Source organism: Zonotrichia leucophrys, chromosome 12 (genome assembly GCF_028769735.1).
Source record: "Zonotrichia leucophrys gambelii isolate GWCS_2022_RI chromosome 12, RI_Zleu_2.0, whole genome shotgun sequence".
NCBI classification, from domain to species: domain Eukaryota; kingdom Metazoa; phylum Chordata; class Aves; order Passeriformes; family Passerellidae; genus Zonotrichia; species Zonotrichia leucophrys.
Genome location: NC_088182.1, coordinates 14,163,342 through 14,185,293, shown reverse-complemented (window position 1 = coordinate 14,185,293; position 21,952 = coordinate 14,163,342). Strand labels below are relative to the sequence as shown.

The 21,952-nt window shown below is 55.8% G+C and overlaps 3 protein-coding genes across 9 annotated transcripts in view; 1 reads left to right on the top strand and 2 right to left on the bottom strand.

Moving 5' to 3' along the window:
* Nucleotides 1-1,466, bottom strand: part of LOC135453410 (HAUS augmin-like complex subunit 3) — a 7,372-nt gene extending 5,906 nt beyond the window's left edge. For 2 of the 6 annotated variants that reach the window (XM_064724436.1, XM_064724441.1), the window contains exons 1-2: nt 516-803; nt 249-419 (exon numbers count right to left, since the gene is read on the bottom strand). The gene's annotated coding sequence lies outside the window, so the exon portion shown is untranslated. Of the gene's footprint in view, nt 1-248; nt 420-515; nt 804-1,356 lie in introns of those variants that run through there. The other 4 variants (XM_064724437.1, XM_064724438.1, XM_064724439.1 and 1 more) reach the window with 4 other exon arrangements.
* The window catches only part of DNAH1 (dynein axonemal heavy chain 1), a 67,770-nt gene extending 57,734 nt beyond the window's left edge, over nt 1-10,036 (top strand). Inside the window, exons 58-78 of the mRNA XM_064724446.1 lie at nt 1-85; nt 301-426; nt 870-989; nt 1,792-1,941; nt 2,347-2,507; nt 2,625-2,850; nt 2,937-3,132; nt 3,477-3,628; nt 4,106-4,302; nt 4,699-4,843; nt 5,279-5,437; nt 5,862-5,993; nt 6,155-6,325; nt 6,728-6,907; nt 6,998-7,174; nt 7,348-7,518; nt 7,718-7,848; nt 8,186-8,330; nt 8,580-8,786; nt 9,158-9,392; nt 9,730-10,036. The exon at nt 1-85 is cut by the window's left edge and continues 47 nt beyond it. Of these exons, the coding sequence (XP_064580516.1) occupies nt 1-85; nt 301-426; nt 870-989; nt 1,792-1,941; nt 2,347-2,507; nt 2,625-2,850; nt 2,937-3,132; nt 3,477-3,628; nt 4,106-4,302; nt 4,699-4,843; nt 5,279-5,437; nt 5,862-5,993; nt 6,155-6,325; nt 6,728-6,907; nt 6,998-7,174; nt 7,348-7,518; nt 7,718-7,848; nt 8,186-8,330; nt 8,580-8,786; nt 9,158-9,392; nt 9,730-9,851 (3,388 nt within the window). The 3' untranslated portion in view covers nt 9,852-10,036. The remainder of the gene's footprint in view (nt 86-300; nt 427-869; nt 990-1,791; nt 1,942-2,346; nt 2,508-2,624; nt 2,851-2,936; nt 3,133-3,476; nt 3,629-4,105; nt 4,303-4,698; nt 4,844-5,278; nt 5,438-5,861; nt 5,994-6,154; nt 6,326-6,727; nt 6,908-6,997; nt 7,175-7,347; nt 7,519-7,717; nt 7,849-8,185; nt 8,331-8,579; nt 8,787-9,157; nt 9,393-9,729) is intronic.
* A 96-nt stretch (nt 10,037-10,132) lies between these two features.
* BAP1 (BRCA1 associated protein 1) lies at nt 10,133-21,622 on the bottom strand. Of its 2 annotated transcripts, none has more exons than XM_064724433.1 (17): nt 21,505-21,622; nt 19,285-19,314; nt 19,132-19,186; nt 18,409-18,541; nt 17,926-18,045; nt 17,392-17,453; nt 17,180-17,322; nt 16,565-16,643; nt 15,807-15,930; nt 15,544-15,661; nt 14,996-15,183; nt 14,538-14,671; nt 13,481-13,953; nt 13,205-13,362; nt 12,422-12,514; nt 11,835-11,907; nt 10,133-11,560 (listed from the first exon to the last, which is right to left on the bottom strand). In XM_064724433.1, the coding sequence occupies exons 1-17, from the start codon at nt 21,539-21,541 to the stop codon at nt 11,427-11,429; spliced, it is 2,154 nt and encodes a 717-aa protein (XP_064580503.1). In that variant the 5' UTR covers nt 21,542-21,622; the 3' UTR covers nt 10,133-11,426. The 2 variants fall into 2 exon arrangements, with proteins under 2 accessions (XP_064580503.1, XP_064580504.1); XM_064724434.1 differs by having other exon boundaries at nt 13,259-13,362.
* Nucleotides 21,623-21,952: the final 330 nt, after the last annotated feature.

The window sequence follows — 21,952 nt, the reverse complement described above, 5'->3', positions numbered from 1 at the left end:
GGAGAGTCTGGATGACAAAATCACCAACAGCTCTGGGGACGTGCTGTTTGCAGCTGGCTTTGTGGCCTACCTGGGCCCTTTCACAGTAAGTGTGCAGTGGTCAGCACACAGTTTGCAGCTCTGCTGTCCTGGTCAGAGAGAAAGGAATAGGACACAAGGGTGCAAGATCCCTCCAGGATCTCTGTCCACTTGTGCAAGAGGCAGCATGGGGCCCATTAGAATGGGAACAGGAGGGTTTAGATACTCACAATAGACTGGGTACAACTTAAAGGAGGGCTGAGATGGTGTTTCTCATGGCAGGGAGACTACCGTGCAGCACTGTGCAAGGAGTGGATGGAGGAGCTGGCCAACAATGACATTCCCCACAGTGAGGATGCAAGCCTCATCAGCACCCTTGGAGACCCTGTGGAAATCCGCTCCTGGCAGGCAAGTTTCAAAAAAAAAACCCAAACCAAACAATACTTAAGGAAGAAGGGGCCTCAGGTAAAGTCCAGAACTGTCAGCTCAGCACTCACCAGGATCCCCTGGACCAAAGGGGCAGGCCCCCACACCAAGCAGCTGGATAATGGCCACACTGCCGAACTGGAATTACTGCAGCAGTATAAACAGCATGAACAGCATAAAGAGCATCAACCTTGCCCTGTAAGGCTTGTCCTTTAGCAGGCCCAGAGCCAAGCTCTGGCCATAGCCTGCCCAGGCCTGACCCCACAGCACAGCCCCACCCCAGGGCTTGGCTGCTGGCAGAGGTACCTTCACCACCATGCCTTATCCACCCTCTGGGAGCACTCAGGGGCCAGGGCAGCAAGGGCTTCTCTCTGGTCACCCATGCGCACTACCAGGTGTGCCAACAACTTTTTCTACCCTGTCAGATTGCTGGTTTACCCAATGATGCCCTGTCTGTGGAAAACGGGGTGATAACCCGATTCTCCCTGCGCTGGAATCACTACATAGACCCACAAGGACAAGCAAACAAGTGGATCAAGAATCTGGTAAGAGGTGTGGGGAGGAAAGCCAGATCTGCCAGGACAGGGAAAACAGCTTTCTGCCAGGAGCTGTGCAGAGCAACCTCAGGCTTTGGGCTCTAGAGCTGCAATGCCTCATGCTGCGCCAGCCCAACCCAACAAGCACCAGACAGTCTCCACACCACATTCATCCCAGGTGGATTTCCCTTCCCAGGGAATGCAACACCGGGCAGGAAGAGCCCTCATATAAGCAAGCAAGGCAGCAAGCAAATCCCATTCCCCACTCTGATGAGTGTCCACTAACATTCTGGGAGGCTTCACCTCACAAAACAACACCAACATCTCCCATAATGATTTTCAGTTTTCTAGCACAGAAGGATTAGGGTGGCTTTACCTGGCTGCTCAGTGCATTCCCTACTGCCAAAGTGCTGAAAACACTGACTAGCACCTCTTGTACCCTTCTGAAGGATCAGGCAGGAAGCTGAGGCAGCTGCTCCTGCTTTGCTTCCTGAGAGCTTTTCCCACCCACCTGCTCTCACTTTGTAGGCTCTGCCCTGAATTAGCAGTGTGGGGCTCCAGAAGGATATGGCTCTGTGAAGGAGATGGTCCCTATTTCCTCCCTTTTCTGCTGTCTCATTCAGCTTTCTCTAGTGCCTGCTGACGTGGGATAAACTTGCCAAAATAGCCAAAGTCTAGCTGAGCAAGACAAGCTTATTTCTGCTGCCCCAGAGAGCTAAATCAGCCCAGTGAGAGGTGTACTGTGCACCAGAGCTGGATGTGAAGGTGGCAGGACACCACAGAAACCCTGCCCTCCCCTGCTGCCTTCCAGGAGAGAGAAAACAGCCTGGAGGTGGCCAAGCTGAGTGACCGGGATTTCCTCTCCACTCTGGAGAACACCATTACCTTTGGGAAGCCCTTCCTGCTGGAGAACGTCGGCGAGGAGCTGGATCCAGTCCTTGAGCCTGTCCTGCTGAAAGAGGTCTGGTGTCTCCCCTTGCCAAGGGGGGCAGGGGGTGCCTGGCTGAGCTGTAAAGGGCCAGCTGGCCAGGGTGCCATGGAGTGGGGTGTGTTTGTAGGTCTCTGTGGGCAGGCAGAACTCACATGGATGGGTGAGTCCCATGCCTTGGTCAGGGCTCCAACACCCTGACAGCCTCCTGCACACACTGGTGCTCTGCCAACAGGCACCTCTGCCTGGGAGGCAGGGCCATGAAACACAGCTGCTATCTTCACATTCAGGCCTTTAGTCCCACAGGCAATCTTGGAGCTCCTCTGTCCTGAGAGCCTTCTGACTCTCCTGACTGCAGAGCCCGGGGCAGAGCAGGATGCCTTCCCTCACAAGAGGGAGCCGTCCCAGCCTTCCTGTGTTTGTCCTTCTCTGGTACAGACCTTCAAACAGCAAGGCAGCACCGTGCTGAAGCTGGGGGATACAGTGGTCCCCTACCATGACGATTTCAAGATGTACATCACCACCAAGCTGCCCAACCCTCACTACAGCCCTGAGGTCTCCACAAAGCTCACCCTCATCAACTTCACTCTCTCACCCAGGTACCTGCTTTTACCCCATCAGTTGCCCATGCTGCTCAGCCTCATTCTACAGTCCCCAGCCCCTCAGGCATGTTGCCCCCTCACCTACCACCCTCACATCCATGGCTTTTGTTGTAGTGGCTTGGAGGACCAGCTGTTGGGAGAAGTGGTGGCTGCAGAGCGACCTGACTTAGAAGAAGACAGAAACCAGCTAATTGTTAGCAATGCCCAGATGCGTCAGGAGCTAAAGGTGATAGAAGATCAGATCCTGTATAGGCTCAGCACTTCTGAAGGAAACCCTGTAGATGACTTGGAGCTCATCAAAGTGTTGGAGGCATCCAAGCTGAAGGCAGGAGAGATCCAGGTCAGAAGTGAAAGGTGCTGTCCTCCCTGCAGCTGTGCATCCCCTGCCAGCACTTCACTAACCATGACATCGCTTCTGTCCTCCAGATCAAGGTGGCAGTGGCAGAGCAGACAGAGAAGGACATCAACATCACCCGCATGCAGTATGTGCCTGTGGCTGTCCGCTCGCAAATCCTCTACTTCTGTGTCTCAGACCTGTCCAACGTGGACCCCATGTACCAGTACTCCCTCGAGTGGTTCCTCAACATCTTCCTCCTGGGGATCCGTAACTCTGAGAAAGCAGGTGCCTGCCCAGAGCTCTCCTCTCCTCTCCTCTCCTCTCCTCTCCTCTCCTCTCCTCTCCTCTCCTCTCCTCTCCTCTCCTCTCCTCTCCTCTCCTCTCCTCTCCTCTCCTTCCTCTCCTCTCCTCTCTCTCCTCTCCTCTCCTCTCCTCTCCTCTCCTCTCCTCTCCTCTCCTCTCCTCTCCTCTCCTCTCCTCTCCTCTCCGTGTGTGAGAGCAGCATCTGTCCTTCCTGGGCAGGGTGTGGGTGTGCCTCTGTGACCAGGTACCCAGAGGTGACCTGGATGACACCATCCACATCCCCCATGGCACCTGCCATCCTTGTTTGGTTCTTGCCTTTTTTCCAGACGAGCTGACGGAGCGGGTGAAGAACATCAACAACTACATCACCTTCAGTCTGTACTCCAACGTGTGCCGCAGCCTCTTCGAGAAGCACAAGCTCATGTTTGCCTTCCTGGTCAGCGCCCGCATCCTCATGAACGAGGGCAAGATCAATATGGTGAGCAAATCACCTCAGTCCTTGAGGGGATCCCATCAGGGCAGCTCAGGCACAGCCTGCTCAGCCCCTAGAACTGTGTGCTAGGTGGGAAAGGAGCCTTGTTCCCTGGGGTTAGTGACAGGCTTGGCAGCCTGCTGGACAAACACAGGGCTTCTGTCTTTATTCAGCTTTCCAACTGTTCTCTGTGTCTACATGCAGAGCTGCCTGAATCCCCTGCAGCTTTTGCCAGTTTGCTGCCTGGCTGCTGCAAAGGTTAATGAGTTCAGAGGGAGCAGGCAGGGGTTAGCAGAGAGTGGCAGCTGAGCAGTCACTGTGTTGATCTCACCAGACCCTCCAGCTCAGCTACCCCTTGACACACACACCTGGCAGGGGAGAAGGCAGAAGGATACAACAGGATTTTAATTGGATATGGCACCCTGTGCCATGGGCTCAGGTGGGTAGGCTGTTATTCATGACCAAATCCTATCCTGTTCCCAGGATGAGTGGCGGTACCTGCTGTCAGGAGGGGCCATAAAGGAGATGAAGGAAAACCCAGCTCCATCCTGGCTGAACGAGAGAGCATGGGGAGACATCCTGGCCCTGAGCAGCTTGAAGAATTTCTCTGGCTTTGACAATGATTTTGCAGGCAGCCTTGAAGGGTTCAGGACCATTTTTGACAGCCAGAGCCCTCACAGGCAAGTGTCCCCTGCTTTGTCAGCTTAGGTCTACTGCACGTGACATCCCTGGGAGAGTAAGAGGAGCTGATACAGCCACAGTGCCAGCTCTGCTCCCAGTGCAGGGCCATGCAAGGGAAAGGATGAGGCACTGCCTTGCCTCCTCAGGGGTGGCCATTGCACAAGGCAGAGCCTTATCCCAGTGCCTTATCCCAGCAGTATTTGCTGCTTCCCCAGTGGAAGCAGTTCTGGCTTGCCTGCTGATGGTTTCAGAGCTACAGACAACAACCTCAGCCAAGGGACTGGAAGGTCCTTGTCCCTTATGAAGCCCCAATGGCTGCTGCAGGCAACTTGGGTACTTCTCGTGGAGTGTGGGATCTGGCACATCCCCCCGAAATGCACCTAATTGCTTTGCAGAGAGCCTTTACCTGGGAAGTGGGAAGAGGAGCTTGATGCCTTCCAGAAGCTGCTGGTGCTGCGATGTCTGCGTGGAGACAAGGTCACCAACGCCATGCAGGACTTCGTGGTGCGGAACCTGGACCAGCGCTTCATCGAGCCACAGGTAACCAGCCAGGAGCAGGTGCTGCTGGGGACAGGCAGGGAGCAGGAGGCCTCAGGCTTGTGACAAATGGGCCACCAATTGCAGAGAGGTGGCCCTCTACAGCCACAGTGTTCCTCCCACAGCTGGTTTTTCCGTACCTATGTCTCAGATGAGGGATAGCCTTTCTGATGCCCACCAGTTAAACCACACTAGGAGGGGGCAGATGCTGCAGGTGTGCAAGGGAAGAGTTTGAATGACAAATGGGAAAGTGTTTCATGGCCTGACCATAATGCAGCCAGAGGAGAGCTGTATGTGGTTCTCACTGATCATGTTCCTGGCCTCGGCACCTAAGAGGACACTGGAGTCTTGGAGGAGAGCTGGAGGCCAGGAAGGTTGAGGAGGTGCTGAGGTGTGCTCCACTACAGCCTCCCCACTCTAACCAACTCTCAATTGCAGACCGCTGACCTCTCAGTCGTGTTTAAGGACTCCACTGCCACCACCCCCCTGGTGTTCGTGCTGTCCCCAGGCACTGACCCCGCTGCTGACCTCTACAAGTTTGCTGAAGAAATGAAGTTCTCACAAAAGCTCTCTGCCATTTCTCTGGGCCAAGGACAGGTAGGCTGTCAGTGCATTCCTGGAACAGCAGTGTCCTGGCACTTGTATCAACCTCACCAAGCTCCAAGTAGGTCAAACACTTGTAGCACTGTGAAAATACCCTCATGCCCCAGGGCCCTTACTCACCAACTTTCTGCTTCTACCCCCTTGAGGTGGGAGCTGCAGCAGCTGCTACTGCAGTGCCTTCTAACTTCCCAAATCCATCTGCAGACCTTCTATTCCCTCCACCCTCCCTCACAGGCATGTAAAAGCTGTAAAAAATGTTGCTGTGCCATCAAACAGCAAAGATCCAGCTGAGCCATGGGGGCAGAGCCAGGCCATAGCCCTGGACATCCAGCTCCAGGGAGCTGCCTCCCTGTCCTGCTCAGCAGAGCACAGCACGCCATGGGAAGGGTCTGTGAGCTCTCCCTTTGTGCCTCTGCAGGGCCCCCGTGCTGAAGCCATGTTGCACAGTGCCATGGAGCAGGGCAACTGGGTCTTCTTCCAGAACTGCCACCTGGCCCCCAGCTGGATGCCTTCACTGGAGAGACTCATCGAGGCCATCGACCCCAGCAAGGTGAGATGTTTTACAGCAGGCAGGAGGCTGGAGCCTGGGAGGAGGCCAGCCCTAGTTCAGACCCATCCATAGGCTCTTACAGCACCAGAGGGTCAGTGCAGGAGCAGCTGCAGGGGCTGTGCCTGCACCCTCTGAGCACTTGCTGCCTTCTGGACCTCCAGGTGCATCCAGACTTTCGCCTCTGGCTCACCAGTCTGCCTAGCAACCACTTCCCTGTGTCCATTCTCCAGAATGGCTCCAAGATGACCATTGAGCCCCCCCGGGGGGTCAAGGCCAACCTGCTCAAGTCCTACATTAGTTTCAGTGATGACTTCTTGAATTCTTGCTCCAAGGTAAGACCCAGATTGTGCTTTGGCTTGCTGTCCCCATTCTGTGCCTGCTCCAATGTATGCTTTCTACCTGGAAAGCTCCTCTCCAGGCATAGATCTTTCTCCCCGTTAGAGAATCCATGTGCTAAAGGAGGTGTTTCTCATAAACTCACATCTGAAAGTTTTACTTTGAGAAACGGAAGCAACAGTATTTTGGAGGCCTGGCATAAGGACTTGCAGCTCTCTTTAAGCAAGGAGTGAGCCATGGCCTTCCCCAGCACAGCACCAGTGACTGAGGTTTCCCCCTCTCCAAGCTCAAGCTGGCTCTCCTGAATTGGCATATTTGCTCTGCCAGGTCCCAGCAGGACCCAACTCCCTCCAAGGATGTCTCCTCCCAAGCTGAGCGACTCTCCCTGTTTCCCACAGGTCACGGAGTTTAAATCCTTGTTGCTGTCACTTTGCTTCTTCCATGGGAACATGCTGGAGAGGAGAAAGTTTGGGCCTCTGGGGTTCAATATCCCCTATGAGTTCACAGATGGAGACCTCCGCATCTGCATCAGTCAGCTGCAAATGTTCTTGAATGAATATGCAGAAATTCCCTACAAGGTGAGAGCTGCCCCTCCTGCAAGGGAACAGGCTCAAGATGCAGACATGGATCAGAACCATGGATCAGAACCACGGTGGGGTCTCTTGCAGGTTCTGAAATACACAGCTGGGGAGATCAACTACGGCGGCCGCGTGACCGACGACTGGGACCGGCGCTGCATCATGAGCATTTTGGAGGATTTCTACAAACCTGAGGTTTTAAGTCCTGACTTTGCCTATTCAGAATCAGGTGTCTACAAGCAGATCAGTACCTCTTCTGACCTAAATGTAAGTATTCAGTATTGCAGCTCATAGTTCCAAGGGGATTGTCACAATGCAAAGGGGATCTCTCCTCTCCAAAACCCACTGCATTTTCAGGTCCCTGGGGGAATATAAGTTTGTAAGAACCTAGGGATTTTCAGCTGGTCTTGGTCTCAGACTCTTTGTGGATTCCTCTCCAGGGCTACCTCCAATATGTTAAGGGCCTGCCTCTCAATGACAGCCCAGAGCTCTTTGGTTTACACGACAATGCCGACATCACCTTCGCTCAGAACGAGACCTTTGCACTGCTGGGGGCCATTGCACAGCTGCAGCCCAAGACCATCTCACTGGGAGGCCGCAGCAGGGAAGAGGTGGGTGCCCCAGTGCTGGCAGTGCTCTGGCAGCCAGTGCCCAGTGTGGGCAATGAGCGCAAGCACCAGCTCTCAGCAGGTGCCACCCTGCCTGCTGGGTGCCAGTGATGGCACTGCCGTGCCAGCGTTAGCTCTCCCCCTTCTCAGCAGCCATGGGGCTGGATTAGAAGGATGCTGCCACTTGCTGCTTTCCTTCCAGATTGTGGAGGAGACCTCCAAGGACATCCTGGCAAAGCTGCCTGACACCATGAATGTGCAGGAAGTTATCGAGAAATACCCACTGCTCTATGAAGAATCCATGAACACAGTGCTGGTGCAGGAGGTGATCAGGTAAAACTCCTGTGGGATCATGTCCTAGGGAACAGCAGAGATGTGCAGGCCCCTGCTGCCGCCCACCTTTGGGGAACCTCAGCACAACAGTGGGGTTGGCAGTCACAGTAACAACTGTGTTGTCCCAGCCAGGACCTTTGGCTGAGTCTGTCTCCATCTGTAACAGTCAGCAGTTTAGGGCTGGGGGAGCAGCTGAGACCCTGTTGAAGAGGACTGGGGCTGGCAGTTATATGGAGGAGCTTCACTTGTGTATAAAGATCCACACCCCCTCTGGGCAGGCAATGGGTGATAAACCACTGTACAGAGTCACTCTGCTCCCTCTGCCCTTTCTCTGTAGGTACAACAAGCTCCTGGAGGAGGTTGACTTAAGTCTGAAGGATTTGCTGAAAGCTCTCAAGGGCCTGGTGGTGATGTCCTCTCGGCTGGAGCTGATGGCCACCAGTTTGTACAACAACACTGTTCCTGAAATGTGGAATTCCAAGGTATGTGCCCCAGCCAGCCCAACTGCTGCCAGAGCTCACCTAAACCAGAGGAATGGATTATTAGCTGCTGCTGGACTGGGCTGTCTCCCATAGAGCTGGCTCTTGGTGCCCTGGCACGGAGGTGGCTCCTGCCCAGTGCAGCTCCAGTTGTTCCCAGCCCCTGGGCTCTGGGCAGCTCTCAGCAGCTGAGGCACAAGGTCTAGGCTGTCCTTGACTGCATTCAGCACCTCCCTCTGTGGTGCCCCACAGGCCTATCCATCCCTGAAGCCATTGGCATCGTGGGTGAACGACTTGGTGCAGCGGATTGAATTCATGCAGAACTGGATCAGCCATGGGATCCCCCCTGTGTTCTGGATCAGTGGATTCTTCTTCCCCCAAGCCTTCCTCACCGGGACACTGCAGAACTTTGCCAGGAAGTCTGTCATCTCCATCGACACCATCTCGTTTAGCTTCCAGGTCAGTAAATCAGGTGGAGAGTCTGAATTTATTTGGAATCTCCTGCTAGAAAGCCACAAAGGCCCTGACCTGCCCAAGAGTTGAAGCCACCAGGCTACCCAGCTGCCTATGGCTCCATCATCCTCTTTGTGCTTGGATACACGCACCCACCCACATTGCCAGACACCTCCCCAAGGCTGGCAGGGGCTTCTGCTTCCAGACCTGCCCTCATCCCCCTCCACCAGCCCTGTCCCAGGCTGTCCCTCTGAGAGCTGTGGCACGCTCTCTTCTAGCAGCGCTGGCTTAACTAAGAGCTGCTTAAGAAGCTTGTTGGGGCTGAGCCGCCAGGGACACGCCTTGAGCCAGGGCCCGGCGGCCCCTCCCCGTGGCAGGTCATGAAGGAGTCGGTGAAGGAGCTGACGCAGCAGCCCAAGGTGGGCTGCTACATCCACGGCTTGTTCCTGGAGGGCGCCCGCTGGGACGCGGCCGCGGGTAAGCTGGCGGAGTCCCGCCCCAAGGAGCTGTACACGGACATGGCTGTCATCTGGCTGCTGCCTGTCGCCAACCGCAAGCCTCCGGAATCCGGCTCCTACCTGTGCCCCATCTATAAGACTCTCACTCGCGCAGGTAGGTGCCCTAAAGGCAGACTTGCAGAAGCAGGGGAGCTGCAGGAGCGGCTAGGAGGGGCAGCAGGGAGTTCCTCCTGCCATACATGAGCATAGAGACGGCACTGTTGGCAGTGGCCAGCCACGGAGAAAAGATTTCTCCTGCTGTGGCTGAGAGATGGAGCAGCAGGCACGCTGGCTCTGCAGCAGTGCCCGTGGCCAGGCTCCCCTCAAGCCCACAAGCCCATTTGCCCCAGCCCTGCTCAGCCAGTCACCGGGCTTAGGGTGGGGACAAGGGCGTCTGGATGAGGTCAGTGTGCAGCAGCACCACCCTCTCACCCTCGCTTCCCCCATTACAGGCACGCTATCAACAACGGGCCACTCTACCAACTACGTGATTGCTGTGGAGATCCCTACGGACAAGCCAGAGAAGCACTGGATCAAACGGGGCACGGCCCTGATCTGTGCCCTGGACTTTTAGCCAGAAAATGCAGTGAGCCGAGGAACCCACTGCAGCTGAGGATCTGAGCCGGGCTGCTGCCCCCTCTCCTCGTGCCCTCTCTTCTGCTGAGGTGAGTCCTGCCCTTCCCCTGCTGAGGTGTGTCAATAAATGGAGCCTGGTATTGTTGCACTCCCCATGATTACTTCAAATCTCTACACCAGACAGAGCTGCCAGCAGAGATAACAGGGCCTGGAGCTGGCACGTGGTGCTCCCAGCCCCACTGCCCCCCACCCCCTTCCCTCACACACCTCTTCCATGGCTGGCCATTACAGGATAGCTTTATTCCTTCAGACAGATCCATTATTTACAGCACTTGATATTAGACACAGCAAGAGACAGAAGGATTTTCTTTCCTTCAACAAATACCAAAAGAACTGTTTCATAGTCAAGATCTGCACACATATTGAAAAAAATTCAGTCCTCTCCTGTGGCAGCTCCACCCCAGGACAGTGCTGGGGAGCAGTGCTCACCTCTGGCATCTCAGATTTCTGCCAGGCTCCTGGGGGCTGGCAGGAGGCAGCCAGGCTGTACCAGCAAGCTCTGGTTAGCAGCCAGGGGGAAGAGATGTGGGCTCCCTCTGCTGCTGCCCCCATCCCACCCCCACCACTGCAGCAACCCTGCCAAGAGGCTTTACCAAGCCACAGCCAGAGTCCACCCTCGTGCCATGTCCAGCACCCCCCAAGGCCACCATCTGCACCTGGTCTGTTCACAATTCACGGGCTTTCTCTGGGGCCTGCTGCAATGCTGGGTGACCCACAGGCATTGCCAGGGCCACAGAGCTGGTCCCAAGGAGAGCAGCCAGGGCAGCAAGAGGCACCGGCCACTCCCAGCACTGCCACAGAGGGCTGGGGACAAGGCCCAGTTCCAGAGATGAGCCTACCCACCCTCATCCAGCAACAGAGCTGCCATGGTCCTCTGGGGAGCCAGGCTACATGGGGAAGGTGTCACCATCCCCAGGAGTTCAGCCAGCCCTGGGCAGTGCAGTGTGGGGTGGGTGCAGAAGCAGCTCTGTCCTGGAGCCACCTTGCTAAGAATGGCCAGAGTCTGGGTTAGGACCAAAAATCAGTTTGGGGAATGGAGGGAGAAGGATAAAAAACATGAACATCATGAAAATATGAACATCCCAGGGAAGCACAGAGCTGAAGGCCCAGACACAGGAGGACACAAGCCACAGCCAGCTGTGGCCAGCACAGCCTCACATGGGCATTGCCAGTGTTCCCACAAGGCCAGACCCATCCCCAGCTGGGTGGGCTCCTTCCCTCTGGTCACAGTCCTCAGCCAGGGTGCTGAGACAGAGGTGACAAAGTCTGGCTGCTGCCATGGCGTGGTCAGGCAGCCGAGCACTCCAGACTCCCTCTGGCTGCAGGGACTCCTCCAGACAGGTTCTTGCCTTTCACAGCTTAGGCGCAGAGAAAAACCCGATTTCCCTTTGTCCCCAGGCTCCACCTGGGCAGAGGGCTTGTCACTGTGGTCCCTTTCCTTGGGCAAAAGGTAACAGAGATGCAAGTGCCACTGCCCAAAGCCACAAAGCCCAACTGCTGTTTGCAGCCCTGGCTACTGGCGCTTGGCCTTGTAGGGGCGGGAGCGTTTCCGGCGGTCCGGCTTCCTCTGCTTGTGCAGGCGGCCGATGCTGACTCCCTGCCGCCGGCGCACCGAGATGTTCTGCTCCACCAGGCTGGCCAGCATGCCTGCAGGGAGAGCACACACACGGCCTGGAGGGCTGGGATCTCCCATGCCAGAGGGCAGCCCTGCCTCTCTCACTCAAAAGCCAGCACTGGGCATCTCTTGAGACCATAAAGTGGAAGGAGAAAGCAGAAATCTGTGGCTCCCCAGGTGGAGGGTCAGCCTGTGCCCTAGGCCTGGCCTGAACAGGGAGCCAGGCAAAATGAGCAGCCCAGGCTCCCAGCTGCTGCTCCATCACACTCAGTGCCCCAAACCCTCTGCCCCATGAGCACAGCTCACCTTCCTGGGCCAGCATGGATATGAAGGTACAGATGAATTCATCATAATTGTGGGTTCTCCTCTGGTCATCGATCTACAAAGAGACAAATCCACAAATAATCCACAAGCAGGGGGCAGGGAGAAGGGAGAGTTCAAGGTTAACAGGGGACAAAGAACTGGCATGCCTGGCCCAGCCCACAGACTAGGGAGACTGAAGCAGGAAGGGACCCACCTCCCAGCTTATCTTAGGCCAGTGCACAACTGGGACTGTCTCCATCCCAATTCAGATGCCAGCATGTTCCCAAAGAGCAGCTGGGAAGAGGTGAAGGTGGGCAGGGGAGATATCTGCTGCCTCCTCTGCCTCCTATCACTGCTGATGTTCATCCCAGCACTGTATCACCCTCCCCCAGGCTGCCAGTGCTGGCCCAGGGCTGTGGTCTGTCCTGGTAACAGCTCTGCCCCGCTGGGCTGTTTGCTAACAAGAGACTCTGAATGTTCCTCATCACCATTCTCAGCTGAACCGCTATCCCTCCATTTTTACATAAAACCACCCCAGACAAAAGTCTTTGGGCAGCTAAATCAGCAGTGCAAACAAGCCAGCAGCACACCTTGAATTTCTTCCTCTTCTCTACCTCCTCCTTCAGGCAGGCCTCGTAGTTTGCAATCTCTGCTTCCACACACTTGAGCAGTGCCAGCAGCTCCTGCAGGATCAAGCAGACCAAACATGAGCACAGACCCAGCCACAGCCCAGGAGCCAGCAGGGTGAGCTGGCAGGTGCTCATGTCTGTGTTAGGAGAGGCTCCATCAAAGAAAAAACTCACCAGGGGAAAACAAGGTGATCAGTTCATTGAAAGGCATTCACTATGGTTAACGCCAGGGGAAGTGTGTTCTGCCCCAGCCCCAAGGTTTTGGGCCAGGGGAAGGGCTGCATGCGTTCCAGAATCCACCCCCCCCACCCAGCACCTGCTTCCCCTCAAAAACAAAACCTGAAGACTTCCCTTTGGAATAGCAGTCCCTACCCAGCTCTCCTCCAGGCAGCCCTTGGTGCCCTTGTGCTGCCTGAGCCTGGTGGTGCTCTTAGTGGAGGGCACAGACAGGCTGTGAGTTACCAGTAGGCTGGGGCTTGGGGTGCAGGGAGTCACCAGCTCCTGGCCCAGAAGAGAGCACAGCAAGCTGCACATCTCAGCTGCAGAGACAGGGTCTGTGCCCACTACCAAGGCAAAGGTCCCCGAGATGACACGAGGCACAAAACCTGCACTGCCCTGTGCCTCGAGGCACGGCTGCGACGACACGCGAGGGGACACCGTGCACATGCAGTTCAGCCACTGCCAGCGCTGCTGCGCCTCCGGGTGAGCTCCACGTTCCCAGGGCTGTCGCAGCACAAAACTCACCTTGGGAGAATACTTTTCCCCCCCAGGGTGATCACTGGTCCTGCCAAGTCCCACCTTCTCTTTGCTGTCACTGGCCTCACTGCCCTCCTTCTCCTCCAGTTTGATCATAACCGGGGCCTCTTCACCAGGCTTGATGGAAGAGGGGGAGTTTTTCCCATCTACACACAGGGGAAGGAAGTGTTAGGAGCCACCACAAAGGACTGGCATCCCCTCTGAAGTCAAAGGACACTGTCCTGTCACCTCAGGCAGGACACCACCCCTACAGCAGGCAGGTACCTGCGGCAGCCAGCGGGCAGAAGACGCCATCCTCGGTGAGGTGCAGCAGGCCGGAGCTGACGATGGGCCCCAGGTCCCTGACGGCGCGGTTGTAGCGCAGGCAGTCGAGGCGCAGCAGCCCGTCCTCCTCGCCGAACAGCACCTTGGAGATGTGCGAGGTGACGGGGCTGGAGGGGCGCGTGGGGTTGGCCGAGCGGATGGGCGAGCGCAGCGGCGAGTTGAAGGCGCTGCCAATCTCGGAGGCCGTGTCCGTGCTCTCGTTGCTGGGCGTGGGGGACGGCTGGGAGTGCGTGACCACGGCCACGGCGGCGCCCCCGCCGCTCGTCTTGATGGACAGGGGGATGGAAAGATCCTTCTGAGATTCCTTCAGCTTCTCAGCCAGGACGTTGATGGTGTTGGGCTGCAGCACGGAGAGCTGACCATCTGCGGCCCCTGCCACGTGCTCTTGCTTCACTTGCCCTTTCCTCTTGTACCTGCCCAGAAACACAGCAGGGAAGGTGAGTAGCTGGTGGAAAGAGGTGAGGCCCACCATGGACACTGCCAGCTCTGTGCTCAGCAGTCCAGGCTGCCTGCCGGGATGAAACAAGGTCTGAAACATCACCCACAGCACCACCAGCTTCTCTTGCAGCACCTCAGCACCACTGAGACACTCAGCCCCAGGGATCCCTACACTGCTGGGGGGCACAGGGTGCTGTGTACCCCCCACTCTTCTTCCAAAGCTCCCTTGCTGCGACCCCAACTTCCTGGCCTCAGCAGCAGTCCAAGCACACCAACACTGTCACCAGGAGCTGAAGTGGCAATCAGCACTGTGGAACCAAGGTTCCTCAAAGCCCCAAAGCCTGCTGCCAATACACAGCTATTCTCAGGAAGCTGAAATTCAGAGTTGGCTGTAAAGAGCTACAGAAGGACTTTACAAAACCCAGTGAGTGAAAAATAAAATGGCAGGTGAAGAGAAGAACAGAACTATCAAGATCTAAGGAAGGAGGTCAGGGAAGTCCTCACTGACAGGTCTGCAAATGTCAGTTCCCAGCCCTCCACCCACACCTCAAGCTGTCACCTGATGGCTGAGTTGGTGTTACGAACTTCCTCCTCATCATCATCATCATAGTCATCCTCATCATCCGAGTACTGCTGGTGCTGTCGGACTGGGACCCGGTTGCGACCCACTCCTGCTGCAAGGTCTTCCTCCTCCTGCAAAACACCACTGCTGAAGGCCTGCTGGCAGCAGGGCACGGAGGAAGAGCCCAGTGGACTCATCCTTGGTCCAGCCCAACACCAGGACTTGGCTCTTTAGAGAGGAAACAGGGACCCCTCCCCATTTTTGTTCAGTTTACCCACATTAAGGTAAATCTCCTTTGTCAGGTCAGTCTTTTTTTACCCTCTGCCCTCCCAGCCTGGGTTAGTGCTGGGCCAGGCTTAGGCCAGCTGACAGCTGTGGTCTCAGAGAGGGGAGGGAATGCAGGCAAAGAGCTCAGCTTGAATCAGCTGTGCTGCCAGCCTGGCACTCCAGCCTACCTGCATGGGGGACTTGGCATAGTTGTGGTTATCCAGGAAGGCTGGCAGTCTCTGCACAATGGGGTTGGGGTTTGCTGGAGGGGCCCCATTGATGCCGCTCGCTGCTGTCTTTGGCACCGGTTTGGATTTGCTGGGTGGGCTCTGCGTGGCCGTGGGGTGGCCCTGGCTGGTGGCTTCATCAGTGCCATCTGCCACACAAGCACAGCACAGCCTTTCATCACCAGCACTGCCACCTTTTACTCAATGTTCTCTACCACCCCTTACTCACCCAGGCGAGAGAAGAGCTCTAACTCTCCCAGACTGCACCTCCATCTGTCACCGGTGTCCCCAAACTCCAGCCCTCCCACTTTCAAGCTTCACACCCTCCAACACAGCCCCAGGCACACAGGCATCACCATACCCAGCACAGTGCACACGGAGCAGGGCTCACAGAAAAGAAAGTGAAGCTGACAATAAAACTACCCCAAGACCCCAGCCAGCTGTTGTCACCACCCTGTGGTCACCCCATGGCAGGCCAGGCTGGCAGCACTGCTGGTACAAGGCCCTACCTGGATGAGTGCTCTCTGGAGTCACAGTCTTGCTGCTGGCTGGCTTTGCCTCTTCACCAGGCTGAGACTCCTGAGACTTCTGGGTCTGGATCAGCTCAGGCTGAGTTACTCGGATAAGCTTGAAAGCAAATGACAGAGAAGCTGCATGCTGGACCAGCAATGACCCAAACCACATCCTTCCCACTCAAGCACTGCAGAGCTCATGGGGGTGAGCCAACACCAAGTGCCCAGGCCTTGCCCTCCCTCAGGCTGGGCCGCCCTACCTGCTGCAAGGCCTCCAGCACAGTCTGGCGGTTCATCTTCAGGATGTGCAGCTTGGACTCGTACTTCATCCTGCGGTCAGGCACCACGGCCATCAGGTTGAAGCGGATGTCGTGGTACGGCTCCCTGCAGGAAGGGCAGAGCCCTCAGCCACAGGATCATGGTGACAGCCCCATCCCCACCTCCTGCCCAGGCATTTAACACCAACACACCCATGGCTTCTCCCAAAACCAGGTCAATCTCACAGTGGCCAATGAAGCAGTACAAGGTTTCTTCAGCTATCACACAAAACACTCTGAGAGTCACAGGTCAGCTGAGGTGGGAAGAGATCTATGAGACTCATCTGGTCCAGGCCCTGCTCCAGCAGGATCACCCAGAGCTGGTCACAGGACAACATCCAGACAGCATCTGAATAGCTCCAGATATGGAGATTACATCTTTAGGCAACCTGCAGCATTCACCCTCATGCCCAAGCATCCAAGAGGCCCAGCTCAAGACCAGAAGCACCACTCCTTCTCCTATGGACTTGAGCTAACACAGACCTAACCAGGCCACTCCTAAGGCTGTGCAGCATTTGCAGGGACTGTGCATCACACTGGGAATGCATGCTGTGCAGGCAAGAGAAGGCAAGGGCCAGAGCACCTGCACCTCTCCATAGGAAACCTCCACTTCCACAAGCTGCCGTTCAGAAACCACAGGACAAATAATCCAGGGGAACATGGCAAGGGGCCAGTGCTTGCCCCCTGGGCTAGGACATTACCCTGCAGTGGCCAGGCCAATGCGCTCCATGATCACTCTCCTGGCTTTGTCCGTCCATTCCTCGTCATCTGCCCACGGCCCTGTGAGAAGAACACACAGCTGCACTTAGCAAAGCAGGACATGCTGAAGTAAACCAGGTACAGGAAGTGGGTACCTTACCAAGGGACTGACAGACAGAAACCTGGCAGGGATAAATAACTGCCTGAATGACAGAACTGAGGGGTCAAGTTGTAAGAGAAGGGAGTAACATGGGTAGCCCAGTGGGATCTGTTTGGACCAGCTGTCTCAGCACACAGTGGTTATTTTACACAAGGAGAGAGCAAGGAGATCAATTTTCCTTGCTATATGAAGTTATTTCAAAGCTGAAGGACCTTATGGCCCTGAGCAACTGGGAGGAAAATGGAAAAACAAAAGCAATGCATTTAGAAATAACATTCTAGGCACAGTCCCCAGCCTAGAACGCACAGGCTCCAAAATTAGCCGTCAAAACTCAGGACAAATCTGGGAGCCATTGGAGTCTGGGAGCCAGTTAACTAAGAGGCAATGAAAAACAATACACTTGAACACCCCAGGGTGCTATTCACCTGTGCAGCAGGCAGGGACAAGTGGCTCTTACCGTGGTCAATGGGATAGACCTTCAGCCCATCGAGCTCAAAGAGCCGTCCCTTGATGGGCACGTAGCTGACAAAGTGAAACGCCTCCATGGTCCGCACGGCGCTGATCCCGTTCTGCTTCTCCGGCAGGTGCCGTGGCTCTGGCCTGCGAGGGACAGGGGCCATGGAGAGCCTGCCTCCTCCAGATGGGGGCAGCTGCAGGCCCCACACTCACCTGGCATGGCTGTTGTGGGCCTTGGCCAGCTCCGGGGCGTTGCCGATGGCATAGCCTTTGCTCTGCAGCCAACAGCAAGAGAGGACAACAGCTGAGAAGTGACGGGGAACAAATAAAATGCTTCACCTTCCCACTCCCTCCCTCCATCTACCCACAGGAGCAGGACAGAAACCCCCAGGTACATCCTCTAATTTTCTGAGTTACAGGTAAAGTCCAAGATGGAAAAAGCACACAATTTCTACTGAATAAATTACAGCTGGAGAAAAACAAAGTTCACAATAGGTCTGAAGGGAGGAGGACTTTTGATGACAGGGAGTAAATGACAGAAGGCTCAGAGCTGTGCCCAGCCTAAAGGGACCAAGGCTCTGAGCATGGCAAGGCAGGAATATGAGACAGAAGAGGCAGGCCTGCTGCAGTGTGCAGCCACAGAGGCAGGGAAGGAGCCAGCTCATGAAGAGCATCACCCCAAGAGGGGAGCAAGAGGCAGAGCCACCTGTGCCACCCCTGCACAGCCCTGCCCGACCCTGCCCCTACCTCAGGGCTAAAGCCTTTGGTGAAATCCTTCATGCGGCTCAAGGTGGGGCCCAGGTCAACATTGTTGCAGTTCAGGAGGACGCTCAGCAGGGCATGGGTGGCACAGGAATTGGGGATCAGCTAGAGAGTAACACAAAGACCAACTTAACCAGCAGGAACAAGGCAGCCTTTCAACAACTCCTGTGTTGACAATAATGAACTGAAAGCACTGATGCAAGAACCATCAACACTTGTGAGAGGAGTGACCTCAGCTCTCATAGGAAGGAGGGAAATTAGTATCACTGAGTGAGCCTCACCATGCCCCACAAGCATCTGCTCACAGTGCAGGCCACAGCCTCCCAGCCTTCACTGGATTCCCTCCAACATGGAGCTCAGGGAAGAGGAGCTGCCCTCATGACCAGTGCAGCCTGTCAGTCTCACACTGTTTCCCTGAGGTGTCACAGGAGACACCCCACACACACTATCACCCCACCTGGAGCCTACCTGGTGAGCAAAGAACATGTTATTGACGATGTCATCGTCGATCACCGACGTCTCGTCCACCAGCGTGGAGACCTTGCGGCGCGAGCGGCGCTCCTCAATCCACTTGAACAGGAAGATGAACCCATACACGGGGCTGCACAGAGAAAGCAGCAGAGCTCTGCACCAGCCACACCACTGGGCTGCTCTGCACAGCATCAGAAACCTCTGATTCACAGCACCAGTGCCATCTTTCTGGCAGTGACCATCCCTGCCACAACACTGCTGAGGACACTCCTGAGCTGATGCTCCAGGCTCAGCATACAATCAAGCTTGAAAACTTTGGGGATTGACAAGTCTTAAGAGGCTGAAGACAAAGAAATGGAAAAATCCCCTCTGGACACTGACTGGCCATTGAATGACCCTCCTTTTACACTGACCTTGGATTAATTTCTGAGAGGAATTCAGCAATGGCTTTTAAGAAGTGACAGCCTCAAAGCCTTTTCACAGCACCAGGACAGGGAGAAAGCCCACGCTGCAACCACACCACCTCTCCATGGTGACAGGGAGTTGAATCCCTTGGAGGATGTCCCCCAGCTGCCCCAAACCTGAGGAAGCTCTCCTGGTCCATCACTCACAGCTCTGACCTCCACGACAGACAAGCCCCTCTGGACACTTGGCCATGAGTTCCCAGGCGCACAGACCACTCTGCTCAGCACAACTCACACTCTCAGGCCTCTGACTCACCCTTGGCATTTGCTCTGCAGATCATAAATCTCTTCTACCTGCACTCCCTTGACCCCTGCAGACAAAGGAGAGAAGCTGGTGTAAGGCCCACCAGGAAGGACAGGGTAATATCAGGCACAAAACCAACTCCTCAGAAAGGTTTCTAGGACTTACCAAAATCTTCAACCAGGAGTGTGAAAAGACCTGAAAGGAACAAAACCAACAGGTTACTTCTGGCTGAAGAGAGCAGAGAGGAAATCCACTGCCATCATCCCCTGAGAGTCCCACATGGTCCCAGGCCAAGGCACAGCCAGAGATTCCACAGCAGAGGCACCAGGATCACACCCAGTGCCAGCAGTGGGGATGCTGAGCTCAGAGTGCTCCAACAACCTTCACCCCTCCATCCCCACAGACCATCCTCTTCCTCAAGGGAACCTGAACCAACTCTTCCCTGCCAGAGCCCACTGCAGCTGGCTGCCAAGTGAGCAGCAGGGAGCACCTAAATGACACACACACACCTGCAACCAGAGAGATAAATGACTGAAGATATCACTAGACACTTAAAAAAATATAATTTCGGTTCATGTTAGTGAAAATCATTGAGGGGAGATCCAGATCACAGCAACAGGGCTGCAGGGAAGTCCAAGGGCTGAAAGAAGCTCATCTTCATCTCCCTGTCTCTTCGGGGGAACCAAATCCAACAGCCTGTCTCCAGTGGCTACAAATTACAGGAGGACATAACCAGGGACACAGAGACAACCACAAGAAAACAAGGATTATCAGATATCTGAGCAGCAGCTGCCCCTCTGATGCTGGAGCAAAGGCAGTCAGCCCAATTCTCAGGCAGTCACTCTGCCTGTGGAGGAAGCAAGTTCGAGACTGGAATAACAAATCTGCTTTCTTAGCTCCCTTAGAAAGGCTGCTGAAAGCCTGGGAGGAAGTCCAGGGAATACCAATAAGAAGGATTAAATCCAGAGAAACATCTCTGTAAGCAATGGATTTAAGGACCCTGATGTATGTGACTCAATTAAGAAGGGCCCAAGGGGCTTCCACACCAAAGCTGAAATGATTAAAACACGGAGGAAACTCTTGGGAGCGAGAAGTCTTCATTAATTGAGCAGAAAACATTGTATTTCTTACAAAATGGTCAGTGAGAAGCAATATGCTGTGGAAATAACATGCTTCAAACCAGTGGGAGGCCAGGCCATTACACCACATCCCATTACCTTCCTGGTCCCTTCCAGCCCCACTGTTTTCTCTGGCATATTTCAGCATTTCATTTTCCCTCAGCACCCACAAGAGGCACAGCCCTGCTGCTGACAGCTCTCCTGGAACACTCCAACACCCACACCACGTTATATGGCTTGGCTGGACACGTCCTGGTGTCCACAAGCTCACACAACACTATGCCAGCAGCCTGCATGTCCCCAGGGCTCTCCTCCCCACCCAAACCTGGATCCACCAACCCTTCCTGACCAGTAAAGCACCCACACATTCCACCCAAGCCCCAGTCAGAGGCAGGGGGGAGAGATTCAGCTACTGGGATGTGCTGAGAGCAGGATATGGGTCACTCCTAACTTCTGTCCCAGGTGCCACCCCTGCATCCAAACTGCCACATAGCCAAAAAACCCTGCCTATGCCCAGACATTGTCCCCCAAGCAAATAACCTTCCCTCCCAGCTGTGGGAATCCAAACCATGTCCTGGGACTTTCTGCCGTGATGAAGGCCAGGAGGGGAATGACTTCAGCCTTTTCTAAGTACCAGTAAAGAGAATAAAGAACAGCAAAACTGGGGGTGACTGGGACAACAGACAGAATCCTTTGCTGAGTGCAAGAGACAAGGATAATTCCAGAGATCACATTTCCTCACCCATAGCCCCAAAACTTCACCACCCCACCCTAGAGAACAGCTCCCAGCCCCACTGCACACTACAGCGACCCAGAGGGTTAAAACAACATTTCAGACAACACCAGCTTTAGCCCTAAATCCCAAACCTGAAACAACTCCATGACTCTACCACAGCACCCACCCTAGGGCAGCGGGAAGGGGACAGCCCTGCCTTGTGCTCCCGCACCGCCCCAGCCCCACCGGTGCTCCCACAGCCCCAGCCCCCAGAACTTCACCCGCACACTCCATACCTGCAGCCCCCCCAAACTTTACCAGCTCATCCCCAGCCCCCCCAAAGCTCCCCCCGTGCACCCCAAATCCCATCGCTACACCCCACCCGTGCCCCACAGCCCCAGTCCGCCCCTGCAGCCTCCCTGGCCTGTCCGCCACGTCCCCCCCAGCCAGGCCCCGCCGCCCGCGTGTCCCTCAGAGCCCCTTGGCCGCCCGGAGCTGTGCCTCGGCCCGTCCCCAGCCGCGCCCGCTGCGCGGTGCGGTGTCCCGGCTCACCGGGGTCGCTCTCCAGCTCCAGCCAGCCCTTATTCATCTTCCCGCGGGCCGGGCCGCGCCGCCATGTCCGGGCCCCACTGCGGGCCCCGCCGGCGCTCCCCGCTCTGCGTCATCGCACGCGGTGATGTCACCCGGCCGCGACACGCCGCCATGTTGGGACGGGGGCGGACGGGCGGGCCCGGGGATGGGCCGGGAATGCCTGGGAATGGGCCGGGAATGGCCTGGGAAACTGCTCTGAGGGAGAGCCCGGGAATGACCTGGGGAACTGCTCTGAAGGAGAGCCAGGGAATGGCCTGAGAATGACCCCGGATTGGTCCGGCATGGCCTGGAAAACTGCTCAGAACAGGGGCCCGGGATTGGCCCGGCATGGCCTAGGAATGGCCCGGGAATGGTCCGGCAGGGCCTGGGAATTGCCCCGGGATGGTCTGGGAAACTGCTCTGAGGCAGA

Bases quoted from the DNA above. Each gene is read 5' to 3' on its own strand.
- BAP1 (XM_064724433.1), bottom strand. From the start codon at position 21,541: ATGAATAAGGGCTGGCTGGAGCTGGAGAGCGACCCCG. The intron at 17,454-17,925 runs GTAGGGGCAGGG...TGTTGGCTGCAG, and splicing joins CCAAAGGCTTTAGCCCTGAG to AGCAAAGGCTATGCCATCGG. The intron at 13,363-13,480 runs GTACCTGCCTGC...CCCTGTGTGTAG, and splicing joins CTGCCCGCTGGCTGCCGCAG to ATGGGAAAAACTCCCCCTCT.